This window comes from Parasteatoda tepidariorum, chromosome 5 (genome assembly GCF_043381705.1).
Source record: "Parasteatoda tepidariorum isolate YZ-2023 chromosome 5, CAS_Ptep_4.0, whole genome shotgun sequence".
Lineage (NCBI taxonomy): Eukaryota > Metazoa > Arthropoda > Arachnida > Araneae > Theridiidae > Parasteatoda > Parasteatoda tepidariorum.
Genome location: NC_092208.1, coordinates 29,634,807 through 29,662,594, shown reverse-complemented (window position 1 = coordinate 29,662,594; position 27,788 = coordinate 29,634,807). Strand labels below are relative to the sequence as shown.

The 27,788-nt window shown below is 28.0% G+C and overlaps 1 protein-coding gene across 1 annotated transcript in view; it reads right to left on the bottom strand.

The window, feature by feature from the left end:
* Nucleotides 1–27,788, bottom strand: part of LOC107443645 (zinc finger protein 672) — a 91,618-nt gene that overhangs the window by 5,047 nt on the left and 58,783 nt on the right. Inside the window, exons 6-7 of the mRNA XM_021146422.3 lie at nucleotides 24,876–25,041; nucleotides 5,406–5,489 (exon numbers count right to left, since the gene is read on the bottom strand). Of these exons, the coding sequence (XP_021002081.1) occupies nucleotides 5,406–5,489; nucleotides 24,876–25,041 (250 nt within the window). The remainder of the gene's footprint in view (nucleotides 1–5,405; nucleotides 5,490–24,875; nucleotides 25,042–27,788) is intronic.

The following is a 27,788-nucleotide window of genomic DNA, read 5'->3' as shown; positions in this document are numbered from 1 at the left end:
ACAATAAAGTAGTTGGCGTTATGAAAATAATTAGAATCAAATTGTTTTTGCGAAGGATCTGAATCAAGGTTGCATATTCACAGAGGTCAAAACAGCTGACTTTTAAAAATTGCTTTATGTTTTATTCATATGAGAACTTTTTTCATTAATTGGTATTATAGTGATCGAAATCAATATAATGCACATGCGCATTTTCATTATTTCGACTCAACGCATGCTTGATTTCGCAAAACAAAAATCCCATGGAAGATTTCTTACTGAATTACCTTAGAAACTGCGTTGAGATCTGCAATTATCTCTAATTATTTCCTTGCGATTTCAAATCGATAAAATATTTCTTCACATCATCCGATTTGCTTTTTCTACGTCCTATCAAACGAACATATCAATGATAGACGTGTATGGAATCTTTAACGCTTTTAAAAAATGAATAAAAAAAAAATTGAAAAAATTAATGGGCTGGACCTTTTACAGAAATGGAAGAAGAAGCAAGGAAAAAAATTAGAACGTTCTGATGGTCATGTATTAGAACTAAAAGTGGGTCAATGTTTAAGATTTGCAGTATTATATCTTACTTTGCAGTCCATAATTTACTATTTAATATGGTTCTGACATATTAATATATTTTTAATGGAGATGTCTAAATCAAGATTCTTGAATATTGAAGAGGAAAAGATAAGGAGTAGTTTTTGTACTGATTACTTTAAAAAGTGACATTAAAGATCATTGAAAGTGTAGTAAATTAGATTTTGTGAATTCTCAGTCGTAAATACGTCAATAATACAGAAAAACAAAACGTTTTGTTTTATTTAAATTTTTTTTAAATGTCACTAATTCGTTGTTTTCATGTAAAGTGTTAAAAATGCATACTCGTTAAAATCTTTTTGCAAAATGGCTTTTATTAACTTTTGTTTTCTTCTTTAAAAATTAAGTTTTAAATGCAAGTCAAGTTTAGAAGAATCTATTAACTTTTTTTTCTTTAATTAGTTGCAAAAAACCATTGCTGAAATAATTGATGCGAGAATTAGCTGAAATAATTGATGTGAAGGATGTGAGAATTAGAGTTATTTTAAAATATGAGTAGAATAAAGAAGAATAGTAAATGAATAAATGGATGAATATAAATTAATGAAATAAATGAAATGACTGAATGGAATGAATGAATAAATGAAATGAAAGAATAAATGAATCAAGAATAGCTATTAGCTAAAAAATTTAATATAGCTAGCTAACAAATTGATGTATTAGATATTTTAAAAAAATTTTTGTTGGATAAAAATATTTATTTAATAGAAGTTTTTTTCAGTGTATGAGAAATTTGAAAGTGATTAAAAATGTACATGCTTAGTTAATATTCATGCTAGTAAAATGTAATTTTTATTTTAAAAGTTTGAAAATTTATATAACAATGATACTAGCTTAAAATTTTTCGTAAACCTACTACTTTTTTTTAAGATTAATTCTTGAAAATATGAGTTAAATGTTAGTGCAATTATAATTTTAAGAAACAGTAAAGCGTTGCCAAAAATTATCCATGTTCATTAAACATTTATTTTTTACTTAAATAAGAAAAAAATGAAACTTTCATTTATATTAAAGAAAGACACTAATTTATTTTTAAAATCAAATTATTTCTAAGTTAATACAAGATATTTATTGCTTATCATTTTTTTTTAAAAAAAAAAGCTGCTTCTTTGAAATTTAATGAGAGCAAATATTTTTCTCCCTTATGGTTACAATTTTTGTACTTCACATGTGTCAGTAATTCGAGATTTAATTATTGATAATGACATGACCCTAGTAAGCAAAATGTAACGCAGCAACTAGTGCTTAAAGAGACATAATTATTGAGAAAACTTGCTAAAACTGCACTCTTAAAAACAGTATTTAAAAGATTCTTATCTTCCACGGAAGGATGAGAACGAATAAAATAAAAAATAATAATAAATGCACATGCTAATATTTTATTAATGTTAGTAAAATGTAATTTTTATTTTAAAAGCATAAAAATTTAAATATCAATGACATTAAGATTGTAATTTCCAGAATTTAAGACTTTCCGTAAACGTATTGTTATTTTAAAATTGATTATTGACAATCCCAGTTGAGTGTTAATGTAATTACATTTCACGAAACCTTACAGCGTTGCCAAAAATATCCAAACAAACAACAACAAATCAAAATTTAATTTTAGAATGGAATTAGTTAATACCAGATATTTATCATTTTATCACTCTTAAAACGTCGTTTCTCTAAAATTTATAGAGAGAAAATTTTGAAATGCACTTTCAAATACAATTCTAAAACATGTTTACATCTTTTGTACTTTACCTGTGTTAATAATTAATTTATATTAACATGACCCTAGTAAACTAAATATAAATCTCTTAAAAAAAAACAACAACCAGTGTTTAAAGGGACATAATTACTAAGAAGACTCGCTAAAAGGCACTTTTAAAAACAGTCTTTAAAAGATTCTTAGCTTCTACGCATGGATGAAAACGAAAAAAAAAAAAAGAGATGAAAATGAAAAAAAAATGAGTTGAAAGTAAAAGAGGGAAAAAAAACTACTTTTAAAAGCAGTAAATAGCAAAAGTTAAACATCCTATTATAGCTCCCGACTCGGGGGTTCAAGTTAAAATAAAAACACAAAAAACCGGTTATTATGTAAATAACAGGTAAAAGGTCGAGGTGTTATATGGATTTTTTCTTCCCATCGCATGTAACAAGTAATAGAGGTATCTGCCAACAGCTGGTACTGTTAGTTCTCTTCAAAGAGTAAGGAAAAACTCATTAGTGGATGTTTGTTATGCTTCATCGCCAAAGAAACTAGTTAATTCATATTAAGGACTGCTAAAGTTCTTGCTTAACTGGCGATTATTATTTAATTTGCAGTTTGATCATCTTATTTTGACATTTGAATGGACGTTGGCGTTTCAATGGCGGCAAAATCAAGGTGAAGTTCGCCAGCTTTGACGTAATATTCTTAGAAATAATAATAAGAAAAACGAAAAACTATCTTTTGAGAAGTTTTAAAGAACTGCAATTTAAAAAGGCCAATGGTAGGATGTTTAGTCTTGGTGGAATCTTTATGCATGAAGAATTTTTTTGGGTTTCTTAAAACTATTATAAACTTTATTTCAAATTTTTTGAAATATAAAACTATGTTGTTTTTGAGGCAATTTATCAGCAAAATAACAAAAAATAGATACCTATTTGTCAACTATATAAGATGATTAAATAGATGATCTTAAAATGCTTTAAGATATCACTTACGGTTACATAAAAACATTTTTATATTTTTCCGTTTTTCACTGGAAACTTTACGTTTCATAGTTCAAATTACTTTTGTATCTTCAGATTCACGTCGGTCAAGTTTGGAAAATGGGTTCCCGTTTTTGAGTGCTCGAAACATGTCGACTTTTACTTTCAATTTGTACATTTTTGAAGCGATACTCATTAGTCAAGGACTACTTTTTTTATTTCGAATTTTCAGATAAGTTTTAATTGTTTCCTTCGCTTTTGCGCATGTTAATTACAGCTAAGCGAAAATTATTATTTTTTTTTAAGAAAAAGATACACATTTTTAATGACTCGAAATTGAATAGGTCATTCTGGTTTTTTTTTTTGTTTTGTTATTATCATATTTTTTGATATTTTTTTCTCCAATGAAAAAAAAAGAAAAAAAAATGATGTAAACTAACACAAGCATATAAAATTTTTATTTTTAATCTCTATAAAATGAAAACATTTTCTCACATTCTAACATGTAAATAAGAATTATAAATTTATATTTCTTGCTAAACAAGCTGTGCATATTTTTGATTACCAATTGATATATTTTATTGCCTATTTTTTTTAATAAAATGAATTCTTAATAATGGAACATAAAATTAGAAATTAATACAAGAACTGGAATTACTTAAATTTCAGTAAAATGAAGTTAATAATTTTTATTGCATGTTTTTATTTGCAACTAAAGTTGAATCAATTAATTATTAAACAGTCAATCAACATCAAATTAGTTAGCAAAATAAAAGATTTAACAACTTTTCGCTAAAACCTTTTTGCAAAAGTGAAGAAAAAATCGGCTTATATCTATACATCTAACGAAACACGAAAAGTTACAACCAATTGCGTTTAATAGGCAATATTAGAATAATTTTATTCTTATGTATAATTAATTCAATTCATACTAAATAGACGCCTTCTACATATAATAGTTATTCTAGTCTTAGAAAATTAAATTATTCTTATTGATGATGCTTGAGCTACTGAATTAAATAGTTCTCAAGTTTTGAAGTGTACTCATAAATTAATATGATAGCTGGTACAAATAAAACAATAATATGAAGCAGCTGACCACTGCTGATACGAGCCACTCCTCAAATCCAGCATCTAATTATATCACATCGATGACTTGTTGCCAATTTGCCAAGTGAAATGTTAATGTAAAAGAAGCCGTAAAAAAATAATGATAAAAAATCTTAATAATTCTAATTGATTCTTTTGCCATGATATGGATTAAACGTACCTGTCGTATAAAATTGAAAAAAATGAAAACAACAAAGTAAGGATGCTTATAAAGAGGAATTGATGTATGAGAATTGATTTTCATTTTTAATCAATTCAATAGGATTAATATGGTGACGAACTTGAATTTCAATGCACTTCCATTTCCTATCCAAAGGCAATGGAATAAATCCACTTCTTGATGGAACTACCAATCGAACTTCTGTCAAGCCCTACAGGGCTCACAATTTATTTCATTTATTCAATTCGAATTTCATAAGTAACTTTTTTTGATAGAGATACGCCCTTTAAACTTTTACTGTAGACTCATCATTCATTGAATGATTGTAATTGTATTTTTTTGTTGACGCAATGGTCTTAAATTCACAATCCTGATGAATTATTAATATGCCTCGATACTATGTGTGAACGTTCTTTATCAGGTTAAGACAATCAGGTTTTGTTCTAAGGCCGAAAGCTTTTCACACATTCTTTGCTTCAAAATTAATTGAAGATATTTATGAGGAGCAAATCAATTTCCTATTTGGAAAGAAATAGTTTTAATTTTATGAATGCTATGAAGGTTAGAGTTAAGCAAATATCCCGGTGTTATAAACATTCTTTCAGAATAATAATTTAGGTTTTGGTCTCGTAAAATGTTCCTTGAAAAGATTTAGATTAGTTTTGGGGTTTTATGTATCTTTAAACTGATTTCAGAAGCAAGTACTATTTTTTTTTTAACTTGAAACTTTACTTTTTTAGTGAAACAAGAGTGATATTCAGACTTCAAAGATGACATTTTCTTAATAGATTAAATTTAAAAAGTGAGAAAAGTTAAATTACAATCATAATTTGCAAACAAATGTTTACAATTGAAATGAATTGGTTCTTACCTTCATGCGTTTTTAAATGTGCTCTTAAATTGCAAGCCAACGCAAACCGCTTATGACAGTGCTTGCAGGAATGTGGTTTATCACCTAAAAATAAAAATTACTTATATAACATTCAATGCAACGTTTCAGCAAACAATTTCTTTAAAATATAATTTATGTTTTGTAATATATTGGTTTATATTAAATAATACATAGGTTATTAATATATAATTCATGTTATTCATTGTAAGAAAATTACACAAACGATTCACATCGCCCCAATGGCTTCAAACGTATTCTTAGAAATTTGCTAGAATCATACCTCTTTTCAAACTACTAAAGCTGCATTTTAAAAACAAATGTTAGACAAAAGAATTTTCAGGAAAGTAATGATTTTCACATATTTAGTTATACATGAAATATATTCTCTATTAACTTATAACTATCTCTTCATTATTGTAGTTTAGTTTATTACTTATTTAAAATGTTTTTCGAAACTAGATTTTAACGAATCAGTTTGATTGAGTGAAACAAAGTACGAAGTATCCCATGTGTATAACATAATTTTGATATATCTATTAACTGTGTTAGGCGAATTATAATCCTTACAGTACCACTCAAAGATTTCAAAATTTTATGTTACACAGTCATTAAACCCCTCATAAATATTATATTTTATTCTAGTGTAAAAACCTATTTTGTAACACAATTTACCATATTCAGCAGAGTTATATATTAATTATTTCTTTCATCAAAAATATCCCCTTTCAAAATGATTACTTCTTATAATGGTAGACATTTCCTTTAAAAGTTTTTTTAAAAAAACATGAACCCAAGGCTATTCAAATTAAATTGAATCACCTTCTCCTGCAGATGATTCGGGCTAGTTAAATTTATATTCCTGATAACTTGCCCAAATAATTTACTTAACACCATGTGCTTTTAGAAATGTTTCAATTAACACCATGTGTATTTTACAAATGTTTCAGCTCACACCATATGTATTTTACATATGATTCACTTAGCTTAGCACCATGTGTATTTGGCAAATTATTCATTCAACACACTGTGTATTTTACATAGTGCTCAAACTTATTATCATTCATAGTGATTAAAACTTAGCGCTAAAATTTTGTCTTTTTAACAACGTGGTGAATTATATATTTTGATTTTTTTTTTACAATTAGCATTTAATATCGAAGTGAATAAAAGTAATTTTTCAATAATAACTTCATGAATATTGAATTGAAGTAGTCTATATTGGCTGTTTTTGACAAAGAAAAATAAAGTAAAGAATGCATTATTTATAAAATACATCTTACTATTGCGTATGGTATGATTTTTTTGAGTCAAAATGAAGCCCAATGGATTAAAAAAGTAACCTTTCATCAATATGAATAAATATAAAACTAAACTTATATTTTCATGAATCAGATAAAGCCTTACAATACGTTAAATATATGTTTTCGAAATTTACATCAAAAGTAAGCTATAGACTTTAAATTATTTTATAATATTATCCTAACATCATTCCAGTTATTTACGCTTTTAATTCAAGATTGGAATGTTATATATTTCCTTTAAGTATCTTTATATATATATCCTTATATATTATGTTATTACATGTTATATATATATATATATATATATCTTTTACAACGAGGATACATTGTTTGGGAAAATTTTAAGAATATAAGGGTCAAATACACTTTTACAAAAGACTAAATTTTTGCTCTAGTTTTTATTTGATTTGAAAAGCTTCTGTAAAACCTTACGGCAAAATTGAGACAGATTCTAGATCAGTAAAAAATAAAACTTAAAAATATTTATTGTGATTAACGTCTCTGATAAATATTTTCTTTCCTCGGATTTATTGTTTAAACCGAATAATATGTCATATAAGAAGCCAAGTAGGTTGACTTTGTGACCAAGTTAATCTTTTTACTTGTTTTACCAGAGTACGCAGTGATAAGACCTTAACAAAGAGCTGATATTTCGATAACACAATCAAAATCTTTCACGCCTTTCAGTTTAAAATAATAAAAAATAAAAATAATCCTTTGCTGTGACAAGTAAAATATGGTACCACGCCCCAATTTCGTAACATCTTCGACAAGGAAGAAGACTTTCAATGTTTTTCAAAGCAATGCCAAATGTACCCTCGAGGTTCGAAAACATAGCACACCGTGACTCTCTTGTTTTCTTGTGCTTTATATTTTTTCCTAAGCGAGAAAAATTCGTTTGTATTTCTTTCATTATTAAACGACGCATATAAGTCATAAGAATAAGTATTTTCAAACTTTTTTTTGTACATAATTGTTAACTTGGTTACTCTTTCTAACGTTGCCAATAAGTAATGTGGATTAAATATAACAAGTAGTGAAAATGAAAACTTCGTTACCTCATCAGGATCAGTACTTAATTAGTACTATCATAAATTAATCTTTCTTTTTGGTAGCGTCATGATATATTTAATATTTCTATCATGATTAAATATACAATAAGAGATGAATATAGCGTGGCGTGTAACCTAGATAAGACTTTTTTTCTTATAAGAGAAAGTACTAATCAGTAGCAGACTAATCAGTCACTGACATCAGTTAAAATAATTTAGAAAATTATTCTAGAGTGATAAAGATTAGTTTATAGTTAGTTTAATAGACTGACCGTGGTTAATCTATTAAAATAATAAATCGATATGATCGATATTTGTAAGCAACAAAAATAAAGTTTTTAATTATAAAGATATGTATATAAAAAAAACTTTATTCCTATTACTCTAAGTAAAAAAACCCTCTTAAAATAAAGTTATTTTTTCACTTCTTATTATAATATAAAAAAAACGGTTTAGTTCATTCATTATTGAATAGAATTGAAAGTATGGTTTATTAAAACTAGGTCCAAAAAGGACATGCTTCGCCAAACACATGGTTTTATAGTTTATCAGGATAAGAATGTAAACAGCCATAAAAACTAATACAGATAATACATTATTGTTCCAAACTTGATAAGTTAGTCTATAATTGTAGATTTATGGGTCTGTCATTACGTATAAATAATATGGAATGAAAAATTTCCAGTAGTATAAATTAAAGTTCATTATCATATCAGAGCAAGTATGTGGTCAATCTCAAGAATTATTGCAAATGAAACATTTTCCAAGCTTTAGATTTCTATCTTTATGCATAAATATATGAACTAAACATAATAATAATTAAAGTAACTATTATTTTTTTTCTCATCAGGATAAGTTAGAGTTATTATTCATGCTGTAAAAATAAAACAAAGTAAATAATCTTGAATTTTCTAGATAAATGCATTTATTCCGATCTTTAACAATTAACAATCGTGAATAAGATGTATGTAAAGAAGTTTTAATGTAAGTATTATGTTCTGTTTCTGGGGTAAATAAGGCAGCGTAAAAACGCTTTTTCTAGGGAAAATGCTGAGATTTCAATTTTTTTTATAATTGAGCCAAGCAACTAAGAGTTAATAAACATATTTATAAACGTTTTTTTTTAAATTTTTTATTTTTGAAAATTGGATCTAATTGCAACTAAAAAATTTTCATTCCTTCAATTCAAAAATTTTCAAAAAAATTTCACTGCAGTAGTTTATTTGGCAGGTTGCAGTATCTAAGCTGAAAGTTGATGTTACAGCAAAAAACCTGATAGTAAAGCTCTTTTTATTTTAAAATTATAAAAATTATTGAGGTCATGAAAGAATTACCTTGTACATATAAAAACAAGTATTGAAATGTTTTGCCCGAAACAGTTGCATTAAATAGTAGAGAAAAAAAATGTCAATCTCGTTTCTCAAATAATTTTAAGTGATGAAAATTAATCAAATTTATAGCTCATTTATTTTCTCCCATAACAAGAAAGTTACTCTTGAAAATACATGTGTTTATTATACAACAAGACCAAAATATTTTCTTCACATATTTCTGCCTTATCAGTCACATTTTGAAGGTTAAATAAATGTATCTATTTTCCGACAAGTCTGACAGCTCCATACATCATCAGATTATAAACCTAAAGTAGCCAATGTTGCTTCGATATCAGCCATATTTATCACCTTTAAAAGTACTTAACTTCCTGAGGTTAACAGAAGCTTGAAATATATCGTATCGTTAACATAACTTCAAGAAAAAATCCATCTCACTATGAAAATCAATATTTTCCGCCTATAACTTTGCAACAAACATTGTTATAATTCATAATGAATTTTATTTTTTAACAACAGTTCGGAAAGTTTAAACTAATACATTTATTTTAGTTTTTCTTAAAAAGTACTAAAATATTTTAAGTTTAGAAAGGAAAAATGTAGGTTTGGAAAGAATACTAAAGTTATTTAATTTCATAATGCCTATAGCAATTTATTTGAAGGATACTTATCCCTTTGATTTAAAATAAACTGTAAAATGATTTATTAACGAATCGGCTTGATTTTAACAAAAGTTAATAAATAAATATTTATGTCTGAAATTGCTAATTTTTTTTTAATTATCTGCATTATTTACGAATAATTTACTTTAAAGAAATGCATAAATAATTTGATAATTAGTCTATTTTAAATGCATACGTTTGTCATTTAGGTTCATAATATTCATTTTTTTAATGGGTTCAATTTTTTTGAAAACAAACATTAAATATAATGATTTAAATAATATTTCTTAATTGCAAAATTATTTTATCCTTATAAGCGAAATATAACTATTTGGGAAGCCAATCAATAATTTAAGATACCAATCAATTTAAATAAATTTAAAGACTCAGATGTGCATAAAAGCATTTGTAATCATATTAAATATTTTACAACACTCAATTAATCAAATGTAAGTATGTATTGCTTAATTTTATATTTACATGTTCAAATTTCGTGATATTTACTACTGATGAGATTGTAATAATTTTTAAATATCACATTTTTAAATTGTTGCTGTTGTTGTGTCTATGGATACAGTGCTAGTGTAAAAATTAGAGTCCTCCAAAAGACTTGATAACAAGTCATAGAAGAGGGGTGCCATTTTTAAAGTTCATTTATTAAATAGCAAAATACAACAGCTTTGCTACTGAGTTAATTAATCAATCCTAAGTAACTTTTATCAAAACAATGAAAATAAAAAGCGCGAACGCTTGAAATTTTTTTCTCCAAACATAAAGAATTTTCTCTCCGAACCTTTTATAGGACTTTAGCAAGAAAACAAGATATAATCACAAGAATTCTGATTTTAACAACCAGTTAACAATGCAGGCTGCTTTGAAAGGTCACTATACAGTGCAAGAGGGGGGAAAAAATCCAATTTTTACGCCACTAACCTCTGGGTCTATCATATGTATCTCAATCGCCATAAAACATTGGGGGACGCAGACAACAAAACCGCATAAAAAAGTACTATCTATAATCATCAACATACCATTTTGTACAAATCCTTTTAAAGAATTCTTCTGGGGTGAGGTGGAAAAAAAAAGACGACGCACCAACTCAACAAAATGCGCACTTCATCACTGTTTGCTTTTGTGTTCGTTGCTGTGGAATGTGTTATAACGAACAGAAAGCTTCGATCACAAAAGAAGGAAATACGCTTTTGCGGAGTATTAGGTTGGATTTGCTCTTGACTTGCGTGATATCGTCTATAGAGGGGTATATCACGTTTGACGCACCGACGCATACATCTTTGGATTGGTATTGAAAAACATTCTTAGATCATGTGTGTTCTGACATGGCTACAAGTCGCATGCCGGCTTGTAAGTACTATTAAATGTATGTCTGGTGTTTTGAGTTATGGCGCTAGAAATTTTTTTTTCCTTCGAAATGGATTCAAAGAAATCTTGGTTGAAGACTGAAGAAGACTGTCAATATGTTTTATGATTTCGAAACAAGATAAAAAGCACGTTTCGTAAGAAAATGGATTTATTTTTGAAAAAGGAAACATTTTTCATATTCCCCAGAAACATTTTCTTTTCCTTTGCATTAGTGTATATTTTGCTGAAATACTTTATTTTGGAAAGTATATAGGGCAGGTGTCAAAGTGAGTTGGGAAAATAAATGACTAATTTCTCTTCAATATTAGAAAGAAAAAATTTAAAACGTATTTTACATTTGACAGTTAAAATTTAAAATTTTTAAAAAGTAATTTAGGGTAAATTTTGAGAAAATTGTTCTTACCCGTATAAGTAAANATATACATATATATAGTTATGACAGGAGAAAAAACATCTTTCATTTAGTAGGCATATTTTAAATTCATTGTTGTTAAATTTTAATAATAATAATGATTTAAATTTAAAAAAAAAAGAAATTTGTTGTAAAATATTTATAGTTGTTTTAATAATCAATATGGTTTGAAAGATTTTGTTTTTAATTTACTGTGCTTTATTATGTAGAGCAAAATTAATACATAATGACATAACAAAACTGTTTAAAAAATAACATTTTGCAAGAAGACAATTTTAGAAGAAAACAAATATTTGACTTGGGTTTAAAGTATTAGTAGAGGAACCAGTTTAATTAATTCTGAAAGCTACGGGAAGCTGCGATTCTATGAATGAACGCTGAAAAAATTATTCAAGGAATCTCACTACTTTTTCCGCTGCAGATTTTATAGTGATTCTGTATTTAATGGCTTCCTTTCATTCAAGATCTGCCATTGAAGTTTAACGCTCCTAGTTTGATTTTTCAAAATAAAATAAAGCTTATTTCATGTTTTAAATTCCTTTTACACTCTTAATGTGTTTAGCTGAGTAAAAAAATACTCTAAGACTTAAACATTTTGAAAAAAATCTTCATTTAGAGATACCATTTTTCATAAAAAGTCATTTCTCAAATCTTTTATAAAAACAATCTTTCAAAATGTTTATTATTTACCCTTTGACGCAAAATTTTCAGGAAACATATTTTTCATACTTTTTTCTTTCAAAATCGAAAAAAAAATATTATATTTAACTTATCAATAATTTTTGGTCATCAAATACAGCGTGATCAATTTCTGTATTAAAAGTGACATCTCTCAAACACGGCTCACTTTCAAATAATAATTTTTTTTAAAATTTGCATTTATATTCTGTTATTTAGATCTAAAAGAAACAGTGATTCATCATTAAAATTTCTTTTATTTACAAAATTATTTATTTGCAAAGTTTTAAATATGAATGAAAAAAAAATGTTTTCAAAATATTTTTTATTTTATTTTATGTTTTAGTATAAATATCATTCCGACAGTCTTACAGATTTTTTTAAGTAACTGTAAGACTGTTTTTTTACATAATTAAAAAATACCAAAATGCATTTTTGTTTGTAATTAGAGTGTCAGAGAAAATATATTAAAAGGATACCGACAGTCCCATTTCCGCTAAATGGTTAATACGGAATAATTATTTTTAATAAAAAAATATAATATTTTTGTTCTTTTATTATTAAGGCAAGTTTCAGAGAAACAACAGGCCAAAAATTTTTCAATTGGAAACTTATACATTTCGTACATGAATAATTTTCAAAATTCATGTTGGAAGTATCAAAACTAACAAATTAACCATTTATTTATTACAGTACAAATCTTTCGTATTTGTGTTGTTGAAGAAAAAAAGAATCGTTCAAAATACGAAATGACACATCGATACTTAACATATTAATCTTATCTGAATTATCCTTTAACAAATTAGGGTATTATATACATTTAAATAAGGCTATTTGTTTGTTGAAAACTCCTCGATGCTTCTTTACTTCAATAGGCTAATTAAACTAAACGCAGAGGCACGACAGCCCATAGAGGGCCAAGGCCTACTGTGCCCATCTCAGTTTTCTTGACCTTGGGCTTTGGGGTGCAGGAGCTCTGGGGTGCTGGGAGGGTGCGTGCGAGCATGCTTGGTACTCATTTATCGACCCACTAAAGGGATGAAAGGCTGATAATAGGCTAATTACGACACATTTTTTATGCAATGTAAGACCTGCCTTTAATATATTAACAGATTTTCAGTTCAGAATTTCAGAAATTGTTATAGTATTTTGAAAACATAGGAAATTAAATTCGAACCATTTCTGCTATATATTTACCTGCTATGTTCTACTGTAAAAAAGTCGACCATTTAACTATTAAGGCTATTTCAACGGTTAATTTTTTTTTTTAAATACCCCTTGTAACCCTTATTAACATCAATTTGGTGATCATAATTTTATTGTTAATTTTACCAAAATTATTACCAAAGTGCTTCTATAAGAATTACTGATTTTTTTTTTGTGTTGCGATAGAACTAGAAACACAGTAAACTCTATCATATTTTAATAGTTTTGGCCATACTCTTCTTTCTCAGTGTAACTTAAAATGTTTTTTATATCTCTGTATGTGCATTTCTGTAAAAACATAAGTAACAAAATAAAGTAATAGCAAGATTTATATTTTTTTGTTTTTCTTTTTCAGGTGAAATCTCGAATTGGAAAACAACGTTACCACAAATTAATTACTTCAGGGAGACAAAACATCCGCAAAAAGAAGTAGAAAAATAACACCCAAATACGAAGAAAAAAAGCAAAAAAATTGACCTCAATCGAACTAAAAGCCTAACAAATCACACAGTAAACATAACAAATGTCTCTACTTCTTAAAACGAACTCTAGGATTAAATGAGTTCACTCAATGCAATACATCACTAGCGAGTTAATCCTCTTGCAGTGGTCCTAATTTCTTTTTCCCTTCCCCAAGAGAAAATTTACATGAAAACAAACCTGAGTAAAGTTAAATAACCAGAAGTCGAAAAATCAAAACTCACTTTGGAGGAAAGGTAAGAAAAAAATAAATAAAAATAAACCCAAAGAACCTCTGTTGGGGGTAAGCTTCATTAAAGAAGGCGGTAGCTTGTTCTTAATCAACCGGGAGCGGCATAGTCTGTCACGAACTAGTATGATAAATCACGAATCACGCAGTGCACGGGTAGTTTCCCGTCCAAGATCATCCCCTCATCATCTACTAAAGCTACTACATTCTCATTACACACGAAGCTTCGTGCTGGGAACTGTATGAGTCTCGGAATTTTTTTATTATCGTTTTCACAGCAACCAGGTACAGAAGCAACCCCTAAATAGTACATCGTAGCACCCCACACTTAGCAAAGCTGTTCTTATGTACTTATCTAGTCAGAATCAATCGAGAACCCCCTTTTGAAGAGGGGCTTCTGATATTTTTTATTTCTTTTTTTGGGGTCGTGTTTTTAGTGCGTAGGTGCTTTACTGATGTTACTTATGAGTCGTGAAGTTGGTATTAGGGGTGTTATTTTCAGATTCGTGAGGTATGTTTGTGGGAAATTTGACCATTGTGCAATCTTTTGTAATGGGAATATGTGATATTTTTTTTATTTTTCCGTCCTACAAAGTTTATTTTTATAGGGACTTTTCGTGCTTTTAAAATTAAGGAGAAAGGAACTGTAATAATATACCATAGAAGATAAGATTTCTCGAAAATTTTGTAACATTCTTCATAATATATCAAACCTAGACTTAGATTCTTTTCAAGATGAAAGTTGTGATGTAGCGAGTTTAACTGTGAAAGATAAGAAAAACCAAATACTATGCATTTCTACGTAATGAAAGAATCTAAACTTATTAATATTTTTGAAACAAATCTGTCTGATGAATTAATATTTTCTGAAAGATTACGATTCCGTGGAATTTGCTTACCTCCAGTATAAATTTATCATTGAGTACTCTAAAAGAAACAACACAAGAAATTGGTACTAATTTAATTATGAAAAAGAGATTTAAAAAATTGATTCAGAAAATAATGTTTTAGCATTGATTTGATGAATTTTTTTTCTTTATTTTTTCGGTTAAAATTTGAAAAAGAATTTATTATTTCTTCAAATTATGGAGGGGAATTTAGATAACAAATAAAAAGTTTAAGAAAAGAAATTATTTCACAAGGGAAATATTTGAAGAACACAGTTTAAAAGTAGTAATCATAGCCAAATCTAACGATGATAATCAAATCTAACGCTTACATAATCTATTTTTCATTATAGCAATGATTCTAGAGCATGATAATTTCTAATTTTATGAATATTTGACCCGATGATTTATTTTATTAGTACGTATGGCTGGAATAATTATCCCAACAGATTAGGTAGCTCAATATGTCACAATCCGCTAGTTTTTAATTGTTTGATATTTGAGGATTTACCTAAGGATTTTATACTAATTATTTAATGCCAGAGGATATACTTGGTGATTTAATTCTATTTTTTTTATGCGTGAGAGGATATGACTGAGGATTTAAAACTTTAAGGTTCCTGAAGATTATGATTTCTATATTATGATTTCTGAATGAATAATATGAAGGAATATGAATAATTCTATAAATATGAATATGAATATTCTGTATGAATAATTTCTGAATAATGATTGGTTTAAGATTTCATAATTACTGATTTTATATTTCCAGATATTATTTTATGATTAACTTAAGACTTGTGTTATTAAAGTAAATAATTAAAAAAAAAAGTTATTTTCATTATGTCTTTCAAGTTGCAATGTATTTCTTTGTAGCACAAACTAATTATCATAAAAATCATCATTTTCATTTAAAAACTGCCACAACATTAGTATTATAATATATTAACAATAGTAGCTAAAACATTTTTTAAAAAATTAATGCATGCATATGAAGCTTTCGTCATCCACTAGTGAACCTAATTGTACAAAACCACATTGTTTTTACTGTCTCATCGTGTGCCATCATTTAAACTAAAAAAAAACATTATCACCTTGAAATACTAGAGGATATTCCACCCACTCTATTATGCAGCACTTTCATTCACAAAAAATATGACACCCATAAAAGGGTGTTATGCCTAAACACTACTGTGATAGATGAGAAATATATGTCGTAGAAGGAAGAAGAAAAAAAACAAAGTGTTTCAAAACATTTCAAGAATTTACGGCTCATTTGATTTTCAAATTCATTTGAATGCTAGCCTTGGCAAACTTAATGATGAGTGGAGCAAATCGTGACACTTAGGAATGAAATAAGTATTTATATGGTAAAATAATCCCAACTTTCACCTAAAAAGGGTTAAATTTCAGAATTTGTAATGTTTTAATGTTTTGTAATTTGTAATGTTTTTCTTTATTGGAATCATTTATACTATTGTAATCTTTAGCAAAATTAGGGGGAGTCGCATATATCAATAATAATAAGGAGATAATAATAATGTAAGGGGAGGACATATATCAATAATGCTAAAACTGACCTTTTTCGATTTGTTTTTTCATTGAAACTACTCATGATATTGTTTTGAAATTTTTTGGGATATTTGAGATTATGTCAGTAATGAGCTGAAAATAATGTTTTAGCATTAATAAGAATTTTTTTTGAGTAAAAGATTTTTTTTATAATGCTTAAACTTTTTGAAAAAAAAATTAAAAGTTCACAGTTTATATATTTTTTAAGAAAAATCTACCACATACATGTATTAACAGTTGTCACAGTGTAAACATATATAGGTAAATATTCTGTGCAAAAAAAAAAAAAAAACTGAAGGGATATATTGCTTAGACGCTGAGAAAAGGGTACATCGAAAAAGGTCAGTTCAAGCATTATTGGTATATGCCCCACTGACACCCCTTAATCGCTTTCTGTGGATAGCTAGATGTTTCAATAGGTACTTTTAAAAATACCCTGACTTTGACTATAGTTAGACTAAAAAAATTTTGATGATGTAATTATATTTTACTTTATAACCGTCGTTGAACAGCAGACTCATTTTTTGGGTTTACGACTACTAATGTTTAACTACACTGCCTAGTAATTTTGTACCTAATCCAGAAGACAAGGGGACTTCTGGATCATTATTGGGAGAATTTTACTTTCGGGGTGATCTTTTTGATGGAACTAACCCGCATTTGCGTTACAAGGAAAGGGAAACCTCGAAAACCTCCCACGGTTAGCCTGATCGGTCTACTACTGAGGACTTTACGTCAGTACTTTGGTCGGTGCAAGCCGGATGCGGAATTCGTATCTATGAGCCATTACTGATCGAACCCGGTTCACCTGATTTTACGTTGAACGCTCTATCGCCTGAGTCCTCACGGACCTATGTAACTATATATATAAGATTTATCCCAGTGTTTCCATAGATTAGTTTTTATATTATTTGCTTTTATTTCAATATTTATTTTAGTTAAGATAAAGCGTTAAATTGGAACCTAAAATTTCTGACACATAACAAGTGTTTTTTTTTGTTTTTTTTTTTGTTAATTAAAATTATCAATGATACTTCGGGTAGTTACTTTCTATTCTTTGTAAGAGTTAAATTTTAGACTTTAGAAAAAGAAACATAAATTTTTTTAGAGATATTTATAAATTTTGCTCATGTTGAATACGCAATGTTAAATAAGTTTGTGTGATAAAACTGACAACCCTTTATATTTTCGTAAGCAGTGAAAAAGTTAAAATAAATAAATAAAAAGTTTTATTTTAATTGCAAGAAACAGCTTTTTCCATACAAATGTGTTAATACATTGTGCTGTTTTGATATTTATTTTGTAGATATGCGTATAAATTTTTATGTTATCACGTAATCAAACTATGTACACAATAAATCAGATATTTTTAGTCCTAATAAAAAAATATGAGCAAATATAAGTCAATATGTTGTATAGATTTTCAAAAATAGTAAATTTTTTGACAAGTTAAAATTTAATTACGTAGCATTAGTTACAAAGATATGATTAGTTTTTCTGGGTTTAATTAAATATAAAACAACGATTAAACTAATTATTATTTTTTAAAAAAAAATTTGATTTTAAGATTTTGCCATACATACAGTGCCGGATTAAGCGTACACGGGGCCCTAGACCATTCAAATTTTTGGGGCCCTTAGATAAAAAAATTTTTCTCGTATATTTTTTATTCATTCAAATATAAAAGTATTTATGTATCGTTTCATTTAAGAAAGCATACTTAAAATAAAAATAAATAATAATAATTTAAATTTTACTTTATTTTGTTAAATTAGAACTAAAAAATAATCATGACATTTTATAATCATAACATATATATTTAAATTTTTTTTTTAAATCATTGTTTTTCGTAATTTTTTAAATTTTTTTCTCCTAAAAATCCATTTTAAGGGGGCCCCTAATCATTGGGGGCCCCAGGCCATGGCCTAGTCTGGCCTAATGGGGAATCCGACACCGCATACATAAATCGATTTGCTTAACATAATATTTTCTTATTACCTGTGAGGCAATTTACTTGGTAGTTGTGATACTATGCCAAATGGTTTAAAGACTTTTTTCTTTTAATTTTGAAAACGTATCTGTAATAAATATAACTATGCTGCAAGTTTTCTGAAGTTTACGAACTGAAACATTTAGGGAAAGTTTAATAACTTAATCATTTTTATTCTTACCCTATAATTTTGTTTCAAATAATATAAAATTTTGTATAATTTATTTATTTAAACAGCGATTACCGCATTTGATTAGAAAATGTAGTAAATATTGATCTTTAAGAAAATATTAAGGTTAAACAAAGATGCATTAGCCTTGTAGAATTTCGGAACTTCACGCCTTTGTTACCACTCACTCTAAACTCATTATCATTAAGAATTCATTAATATATCGGTGTTGATTAATGAGTTAGGGTAAGAACTACCCTGTCACGTGATAATTAAAACACAACAACCTTTTGGCAATCTGTGCTGATCGCGTCAATTAAGCAAATTCTAGAGACACAATAGGTGGGTATACCTGTGACGTCATCAGGGAGGTATCGCGACAGTTGCAGTGAAAATCGAGGTTCGCAGGTGCTAGACACCAAAATGACAAAAAAAGACAACAAGGCAAACAGAGTTGCATTACCTAACAAACTGAGGGCGGTTTTCCAAACCGCCCAAAAATGCTCCCATAGCAGCAAGGGAATACCCCCTCCGCCCTGAAGAATGCAGCCAGGGCGTAAGGCGAGGGTTGCCCCCGCATTTTGGGCCGTACCGGTGAGGCCCATCCGTTATATGGAGGTCACACTGACATGAACCATGACCTTTTATATGGTACAATTCTGAGTCACTATGTAACAATATTAGAAATGGATGAGTTAAATAAAATCGCTAGAGTTAACGAACTCGATCCTATCCAAGATACGATACACTTATCTCTTGAATTATTATGTCATGTTTTAAATACAATTAAAAAGAAAATTCAAGAAAAAAGGGACTTGACTTGGTAGAAATTTCGATTGACATTTAAAATATATTTTTTATGAACTTTCTGAGGATATGTCAAATGTTACGAACTGTTAAACTCATTGTTATTATCCACGGGTTTAATCATGAATGGAATATTTGGGATTATGAAAACTTGCAGAATTTTATTTTTAAGTGTAATGTTAGATTGGGGAAATGCTAAAATGAATCTGTTAGAAGTTTATAAACATTGATTACTCAATTAATTCCTTTCAAGTGATTATGTAAAGTACAAAAATATTCCATTCAGTCTGGAGGATATTTGCAACAAGTTTAATACACTGAGAAAAAAGTATGGTAAAAACTATCAGAATATGGTAAAATTTACTGTTTTTCTGGCTCTATGGACGCACAAAAAATCTCGGTTATTTTTACAATTGTTTTTTTTTTTAAATTAGCAATTTATAATCTTATAATATGATAAAGTCCGGCAGATGTGGTAAAATTTAGTAATTTTGTTATGATACCTTAAAGCATGACATAAAAGTCCTTTATTCGGTTAGATTTAAGTTTCAATTTTGTATTTGTTTACTAAATGTGTCGGATATGTACCCAAAGTGTCGGAACTTTTTACCTGCAATTTAATTCGGAATTTTTTGCATCGTGCTGCAACGCTTTGTCAAAAACAAAACTATGACGCGATTTTGGAGCGTTTCAGAAGCTTTTCATGTTATACTTATGACTACAGAAATTCAATTTATCCATAAAATAAAATCATGGCATTTTTTGCTTAAATGAATATGAGATCTTTCATATAATATCAAATTTTTTTAAACTATTTGAAACAATTATCATAACTACGTTCTAAAGCAAAAACTGGAGTTCAACAATACTTGTAAATAAAAGAACAAAAAAAAGTATTAATTAAAACACGTGTCGAAGGAAATCGATGTTTTAAAATTGTTTCATTAATTTGATACTAATGTTGCGTGTCTAATTTGAAAAATTAAAACCTTTTTTTAAGGCACGCAAGGCCTTGGCCTTATTAAATAAAAAATAGCCTTTCACTATCATTCAAACTGAAGTAAAAAACAAATATGAACAACTTAAATCTTATTAGTATTAGTTCACTGGAACTGTTGCGGTATGCAACTTTGTGAAAAAAGCAGTTCACTGCAAACAAAAATGCAAATATATTCTATTATTTGTGCTTAAAAAAATTCGGCACCAAGAGATGATTAATTTTTAATCATAGACATTCATCAAGGCGAGTGTCAAAAAAAATTTAAAAAAATGTTGAAAGAAATAGGCCAAGAAAAAATCAAAAAGTGTTAAAAGTTAAAATATCGTTCTTTCCAGTTTCGATTTGAATAATACCAGACTTAGTTTTGCATACAAAGTACACTTTAACAAGATTTTGTTTTTTGTTTATGGAAGGTGTGGTTAAAGCTAACGATTGACATCTCATTTGTAATTCATGATGAGTTCGCTTGATCGATTACAACTAGGTTTAAACGCGAGTAAAAAGTAGTTATTCTATAGTAATATGTCTTGTAGCAGTAATAATTGTCAGCAGAGAGGTTTTCAAAAGGGACTAATGAAGTAAAAATTCAAATTGAAACAGTTTAAATGTTGTTTATTATTAGTTTACAATATAATTATTCAGACATGAAAGTAGAAAAACACAGTATCTCCCCTTAGATAATGCTAAAAAAAAACTTCTTATGGAGAAAAATATAGTTTTTACGATAAATTCTTTCACAGTTATTTTTTATTAAGTGTATCGCTCATTTATTTCCATATAATTCTTTACAAATATTTAACTATTTTTATGATTATTTTTAGTTTGAGAAAGCTCGAATTCTAAAACCAAAAATTTCGGATTTTAAATCCTTTTGTCTGAAATTATACTAGGATTTATGTCACCGTTTAAACGACTCAGTTCAAAAGCTTATAAAATGAACTGAAGTATTCCCAGAACAGTCTATCGTAGAACAAGGGGTTAATGAAGTTTAAGGCTTCGCGATTTCGTGACCAACCGCATTATCGTTCTAATATAGTCAACATTGTGCACCGACCGTCTTCACTTTTCAGGCAAGCTGGTATCCTTCCACCTGAAGCTTCAAGTCTCCATTGGGGATCGAACCCCAATCCTTCCCACCTTAGAGTCATTGCGACTCCTCCAAACCTTATGAACGTATCAAAAATTTTTTTACGGGTTTACGGTTTAAAATGCTGATATTGTTAAAATTTCAATTATTTTTGAAGTGTAAATAATTATCTAAAACAAATTATTCAGTTTATGACATTTCAGAATGATAAATTTTATTTAAACATTCATATTTTGTTGGGAGAGTGAAATATCACTATATTGTACTAGAAGCAAATACTATTAAATTGACGAAGTGTAAATAATTATCTAAAACAAATTATTCAGTTTATAACATTTCAGAATGATACATTTTATTTAAACATTCATATTTTGTTGGGAGAGTGAAATATCACTATATTGTACTAGAAGCAAATACTATTAAATTGAAAAAGCTTATTAGCATCATTATATGTGATACTTTCCCAAGTAATAGAAATATGATTAAAGCTATGATTTACATTGAAATTGTTTTTCATACGTCACAGCTTATTAATTTTAATGAAGTGTTACCTATTAAAACGCATTAATCCAAAATGTAATAAACTATAACCTCGAACTTCTTCCGTATAAGAAAATATAAATAACAATTTGAAAGAAAAAATAACAAAGAAAAAACTTTATATTAAATGTCCCCGAGGCCTTTTCCGCACCCGTAAAAAATAGCATTATCCCATGTGTGAAGACGGGACCAGCTCGGATCTAATTACATCGTTGACCATCCCCTGGACAAACGGGAAGAGCCCGTCCCTAAGATTCGGAATTAATTTTTTAGCCCGCGGAAATGTCTGCTTTTAAGAGGGGGTGGCGCACTCTAAACTTGTTCCGCGTTCCCCATCAAAACATATGGTCAACGCAATCCGCCTACAACTATTAACTGACACCTGTTGAATGAAGGTGCATTACGCCATGAAAAAGGGCATAATTCTACGAAACAAGGGGGTCGTTTCCATATTTTGAAAAATATAGGTAAAAATGGTAAAATATATTGGTGAATTACTGCAACTAGTATATGAGAAAATTGCTAATTTGAATGTTAAAAAACATTTTGTTTTGAAACTATGAATAATTAGTTTATAAATTAACTATGAATAGTGAGTTAATAAATACATTATAAATAATGAGAGGAAAAATAAATATGAATGTAGTTGTTTATTGAACTATAACTAAGGTGAAATTATATTTTTATGACACCATATTGTTTCCTTTTAATGTTGATTTTAAGACATTTTTTATAGATTCGCTTTTCTTAACTTTAACTTTTTTAAAATTAAAATAACAATTTTTTTTAAATTAAAACAACAAACAACGTAATCATTTTGAAATTAACGTAACTAAATTTTATTTTTGTTATTTTAAACTATTTAAGCAAGTTTTATAACTATTTACCTATAAAACTATTTATAAATTAATAAATCATAATAAATACTATTAATATTATTAATAAATAAATAGTATTATTAAATAGTATTAATATAATTTCTTTTTCCAAATTACCAAATGATGTTAAATTTTAAGAGTTTCTTACTCAACTATGTTCAAAGTGTTGTTTTTATATAGTAGAATATTAAATTAAAACTCAGTATTATTTTTAATATTTGGTATTCACTATTTAGTATTTACACAATAAAAATAAAGCAAATAAAAAATGTAACGATGATTATTTTACAAAATGATCTAACGCTTTTTACTACATTATAAGAAAATCCGGATAAAATTGCCTTGAAAAGTTCAGGCAATTTGAGTGCATGTACTTTACGGAACAAAATGTATGATATACCGTAAATTTTCCAGTAATATTTTCTGTAAATCACTAACTCGCTGTAATTAAATAAATTCTATTGTAAAAATTACGGTGTAAAATTTTATGGCAAAAATAGATTTTACCGAAAATGGATTTTACGGATGCTGCAATCAGAGTACGGTACTTTTTTGCCGTAATCCTATCCGGAACTTTCAAGGGTGTACGTCCCCTTTAATTGTATGAAGAAAAAAAAGCAATCTTCGTAGTCTGTCATTCATTCTCTCATATTTCTGGAAATCTCTGTTGCCATCAATTTTTAGATAAAAGCATGGAAATAATTGTTCATCTTTCATTCGCTCACTTGATCTAGGTTAAAATAGAAGAGGACACCATCTGCTTTGCGGTTTATTTCCTTATAAAAGAAATAATATAAGTGTTTCGCGTTTTTTTTTTCTCTATATCTTTTTAAGAATAGAAGTTACTCATCAAAAAATTTGTCAACTACCATGTGCACAACGTCGTTATTTCGAATCTCATGCGTGACGAGTTCGTGGAGGTTGTTCCTCTTCGTGTATTATCACTGAACAGATCTGATTATCGAATGTTTTTATGAGATTGTATTACTCAGTTATTAAGATTTCAAATTAATTTATTGATTAATAAAAATTATCGCTAATATTAGAGATTTTTTTTAATACTGGGTTTTATTTTTTTCCTACTTCATGTATATTTCAAGCAATTTGTTCTTGAAAATTAGCTTTGATATTTATGTAGAAACAGAAATACATAGTTTATAAAGTTATACCATTCTTTTAACTTTTATTTTGAATTACAATGGGATGTACTGAGTACACTGTAAAAAATAGTACACTTCAAAAAATTGTACAGATCAAATTAGGGTAAAAAGTGCGTTGTAAGATCATATGGTAAAAATGTTTTTTACGGATGATACGGATTAAGTACTTTGATCCGGAATTTTTTACAGAGCGTAAGATTTACGAAACCAAAAACTAAGATGCACATACTTCGAATATGTGGCGATTGTTATTAGAAATTTTTCTTTTTTTAGGAACTGAACGCAGGAAGAGATTATTAGATTAGATTAAGAGATAAGAGTAAATCAGTTAGCTGGTTGATTTCTCTAATGAAAATATGGCAGTCAGTTACTCAACCACGAACTATAGACAAATCAAGCTAAGCTCAGATTGTTACTCGACGAGATGCTATTGTTATTTCTTGCTTGTAAAAAGATACTATTTCTACTTCTAACATCTATGTTTATTTTAATTTTATTTATTTATATATTATTCTTTTATTTTTTTTAAAAATTTATTTTTTTGCTGAGTTCTCTATTGTTGTTATGATATTTGTGCGGCCAGAAACCATAAAATGATTGTTATTGCAAGATGTGTTATTGTTCTTACCTGTATGCAGAAAGAGATGATTTCTTAAATTAGTCTGTTTACTGAATCCTCTATTGCAAATGTGGCATTTGTAAGGCCAAGAACCATTGTGGACATACATGTGGCTTTTTAAATCTCCTGGAGTAGGAAATGACTTCGAACACAAGTTGCATTTATGAGGTTTTTCCTAAAAGAGAAAAAGAAAATGGATAAATAAAAGTATCATTCATTAATACAGACATTATAATTTATCCGTTACTTGTAAAACATAATATTTGTAAATTTGCTTTAAAAAAAGAAGAAAACGCTATTTTTTTGTGTTTTAAAAAAAAAGCGTCTTAAGAGGCTAATTGCTAAAAGTCATAACTTTAGATTATTTAAAAAAAAGATAAGCAAATGATGAATTATATTTGCGAAAATATTTCAGTAATGAATTGATTAACAATACGTAATATGATAATAAGTGATTAGTTCCCATGAATGCCTTCAAACAGTTTGAAAGAATTTATTTAATGGATTTTAAATTGGTTAGTGTTTCTAATATAAAGGTTTATAACAGCAAAATATGATATGATCATTTTTTATTTTATTTTATAAAAGGCGTTAAATAGCCGACTCAATTCTGAGTTTACAACTATTAATTTTTAACTAAATAGTTTTACAATATTGAACCATCCAAGAGACAAGGAAAAGGCCGGGATAGCCATATCAATGCCAGACAAAAGTCATAATTTAAACAAAACGCATTTAAACATAATAAATATGTTTATTGCTGTTGATAATGTTGAGGAATCAGTTTCAGTATTTGATATTGATGATCATATCAAAACCGTTTGCATCTGCATTTGTAGTTGTTTTTCTCTCTATTATTGCCTCAAGCATTAAAAAAAAAGTTTCTACTTTTCTGAAATCCATCCTAACTCATCAAGATAAAATTTTAAGACTGCCTAATATATAGTTTGGTAACCTAATAGATATTTGCACCAACCTAGATATATACACCACTGTAAACCTAACAGGAACTCAACCTATAGACTCAACCTAATATGTCTTTTTAATTGAATTTCCCCTTTCTTATAAAATAACGCTCTAATTAATTCCAAGAAAGTCTTTTCATGTTGGTTACTCATAAAACTATAACTTCAATTACCTTTCAGAAGAACAGCAACATTAAATTTCTCATAGTTAGAAAGGTGCAATGTGGGTGAAACACCGCATATCCAATTACCGAACGTAACAGTTAATTCATTGTTATCTAGATCTGGATGAAACAAAGCGCACTTTTTACCATAAAGCGTCTGGAGATGATGGTGAAGACGCGTTACCTCCGCACCCAATACCTCTGGGCAAAAATCTTTCACAGTTATTGTACAAAAATATCACGTGCTTGGTAGTTCTATTTTATAAGCACCACACCTCAAATTAAGAGGCAGTAATACGCTCATATTTGGATTACGAGGATCTTTCTTCCTTAAACATTGCCCTGTCTTCTGCAAAGATCCTCGCCGACTTCGGTAATGTTCCAACGAGGCTTGACGGTTCCACACACCCAGATAATTTTTTAAATTTTTTTTATGCCGCTTTCTTCAGTTTCTTTTTTAGATTATTAAGATTTGCTAAATGATGGTATTTTGTTTAGAACGTTGTACTAAATACATTTCTGTTTTATTTTTATTTTTATGAAAGGGAGTTTCTGGTATAGTTAAACCGCTATTCAGCAACTTTAAAATAAATTGTCTGCGTGTTTTGAATGTTGTATGGCGCTTGAAATAAGGACACTTTCGTTTTGATGTGGATCAGTTTTATCATATAAATTATAATTTGCTTAGGGGTTGGGAGGTCGTGATGAATGAATGCACAGCGGGTTAAAATAATCTAAAACACATTTAATTTATTTAAATTAGATGCAGATGCATCTGACACAATTTTTAGTCCATGTAAATGTCATGGCAGCACCAATATCCAAAATTAAATTAACCAAAATTAAATTACTGAAGTACAATGACATCAAATTTCTTCTAACTTTTTCAAAAAAAAAGTATCTTTGATATTGAATTATATTTTGCTGAAACTAGCAAAGTGAAAGTATATGATACAACTATTCCTGTTTCTTTCCATCGATAATATTTTAAAACAATTTTTATTAATTACTGGATTTCTCAAAATGTTACATAAATAAACCTACTCTAATTTTAATTAATTCTTAAGAAACGCTAAATTAGAAAGGAGTGGTCAATTAAAACTCATAAAAGATCATATCAGTTGAGCCATTTTCTACATGATCACAAACCCGAAAAAAATATAGTCCTATCTATCCATTCCTAATTGAAAAAATATGCATAACAGAAAAGCGGTTAATATTATTAACTTACCTTTAATAATCTCTAATGAAAAAACAGTAATTTCATAATAAAAATAAATGCTCGTGGTTTTTTACTAATTAACTTCGAAGTTCGTAACTATTCTAAGGAAATGAATGTTGTCTTACTAATTTATGAATAATTCATGAAAAATTATACATAATAGTTTGTGGTGAGGGCTATTAACTAATCACTCATAACATTGTAACTTATTTACAAAAAATCCCAGTTATAGTTAATAATGCATGCTCGGAGTTAATTCGTTTTTGAAACCTGTTTGGGACTTGGCCGTTACCCGCATTTTACTATTTTAAAGAAAACATTTGAGTTCAGGGCAAGGTTTCAATATAGCACATGCTTTATTATAATTCCCAAATCATTGCAAAATAAATTCAGGGACATTTTTTTAATACATGACTTTATGGTAATTTTATTGGTCAGAATAGATTAATAAAGATTAATGATTAGATTAAATTTGAGTAGATTAATGGTTAGATTAGATTGATTCTAATGGTTTAATTCGAGTGATTCGGTGATTTTATGGCAATTTTCGCTGCAAAAATTACGGTATATC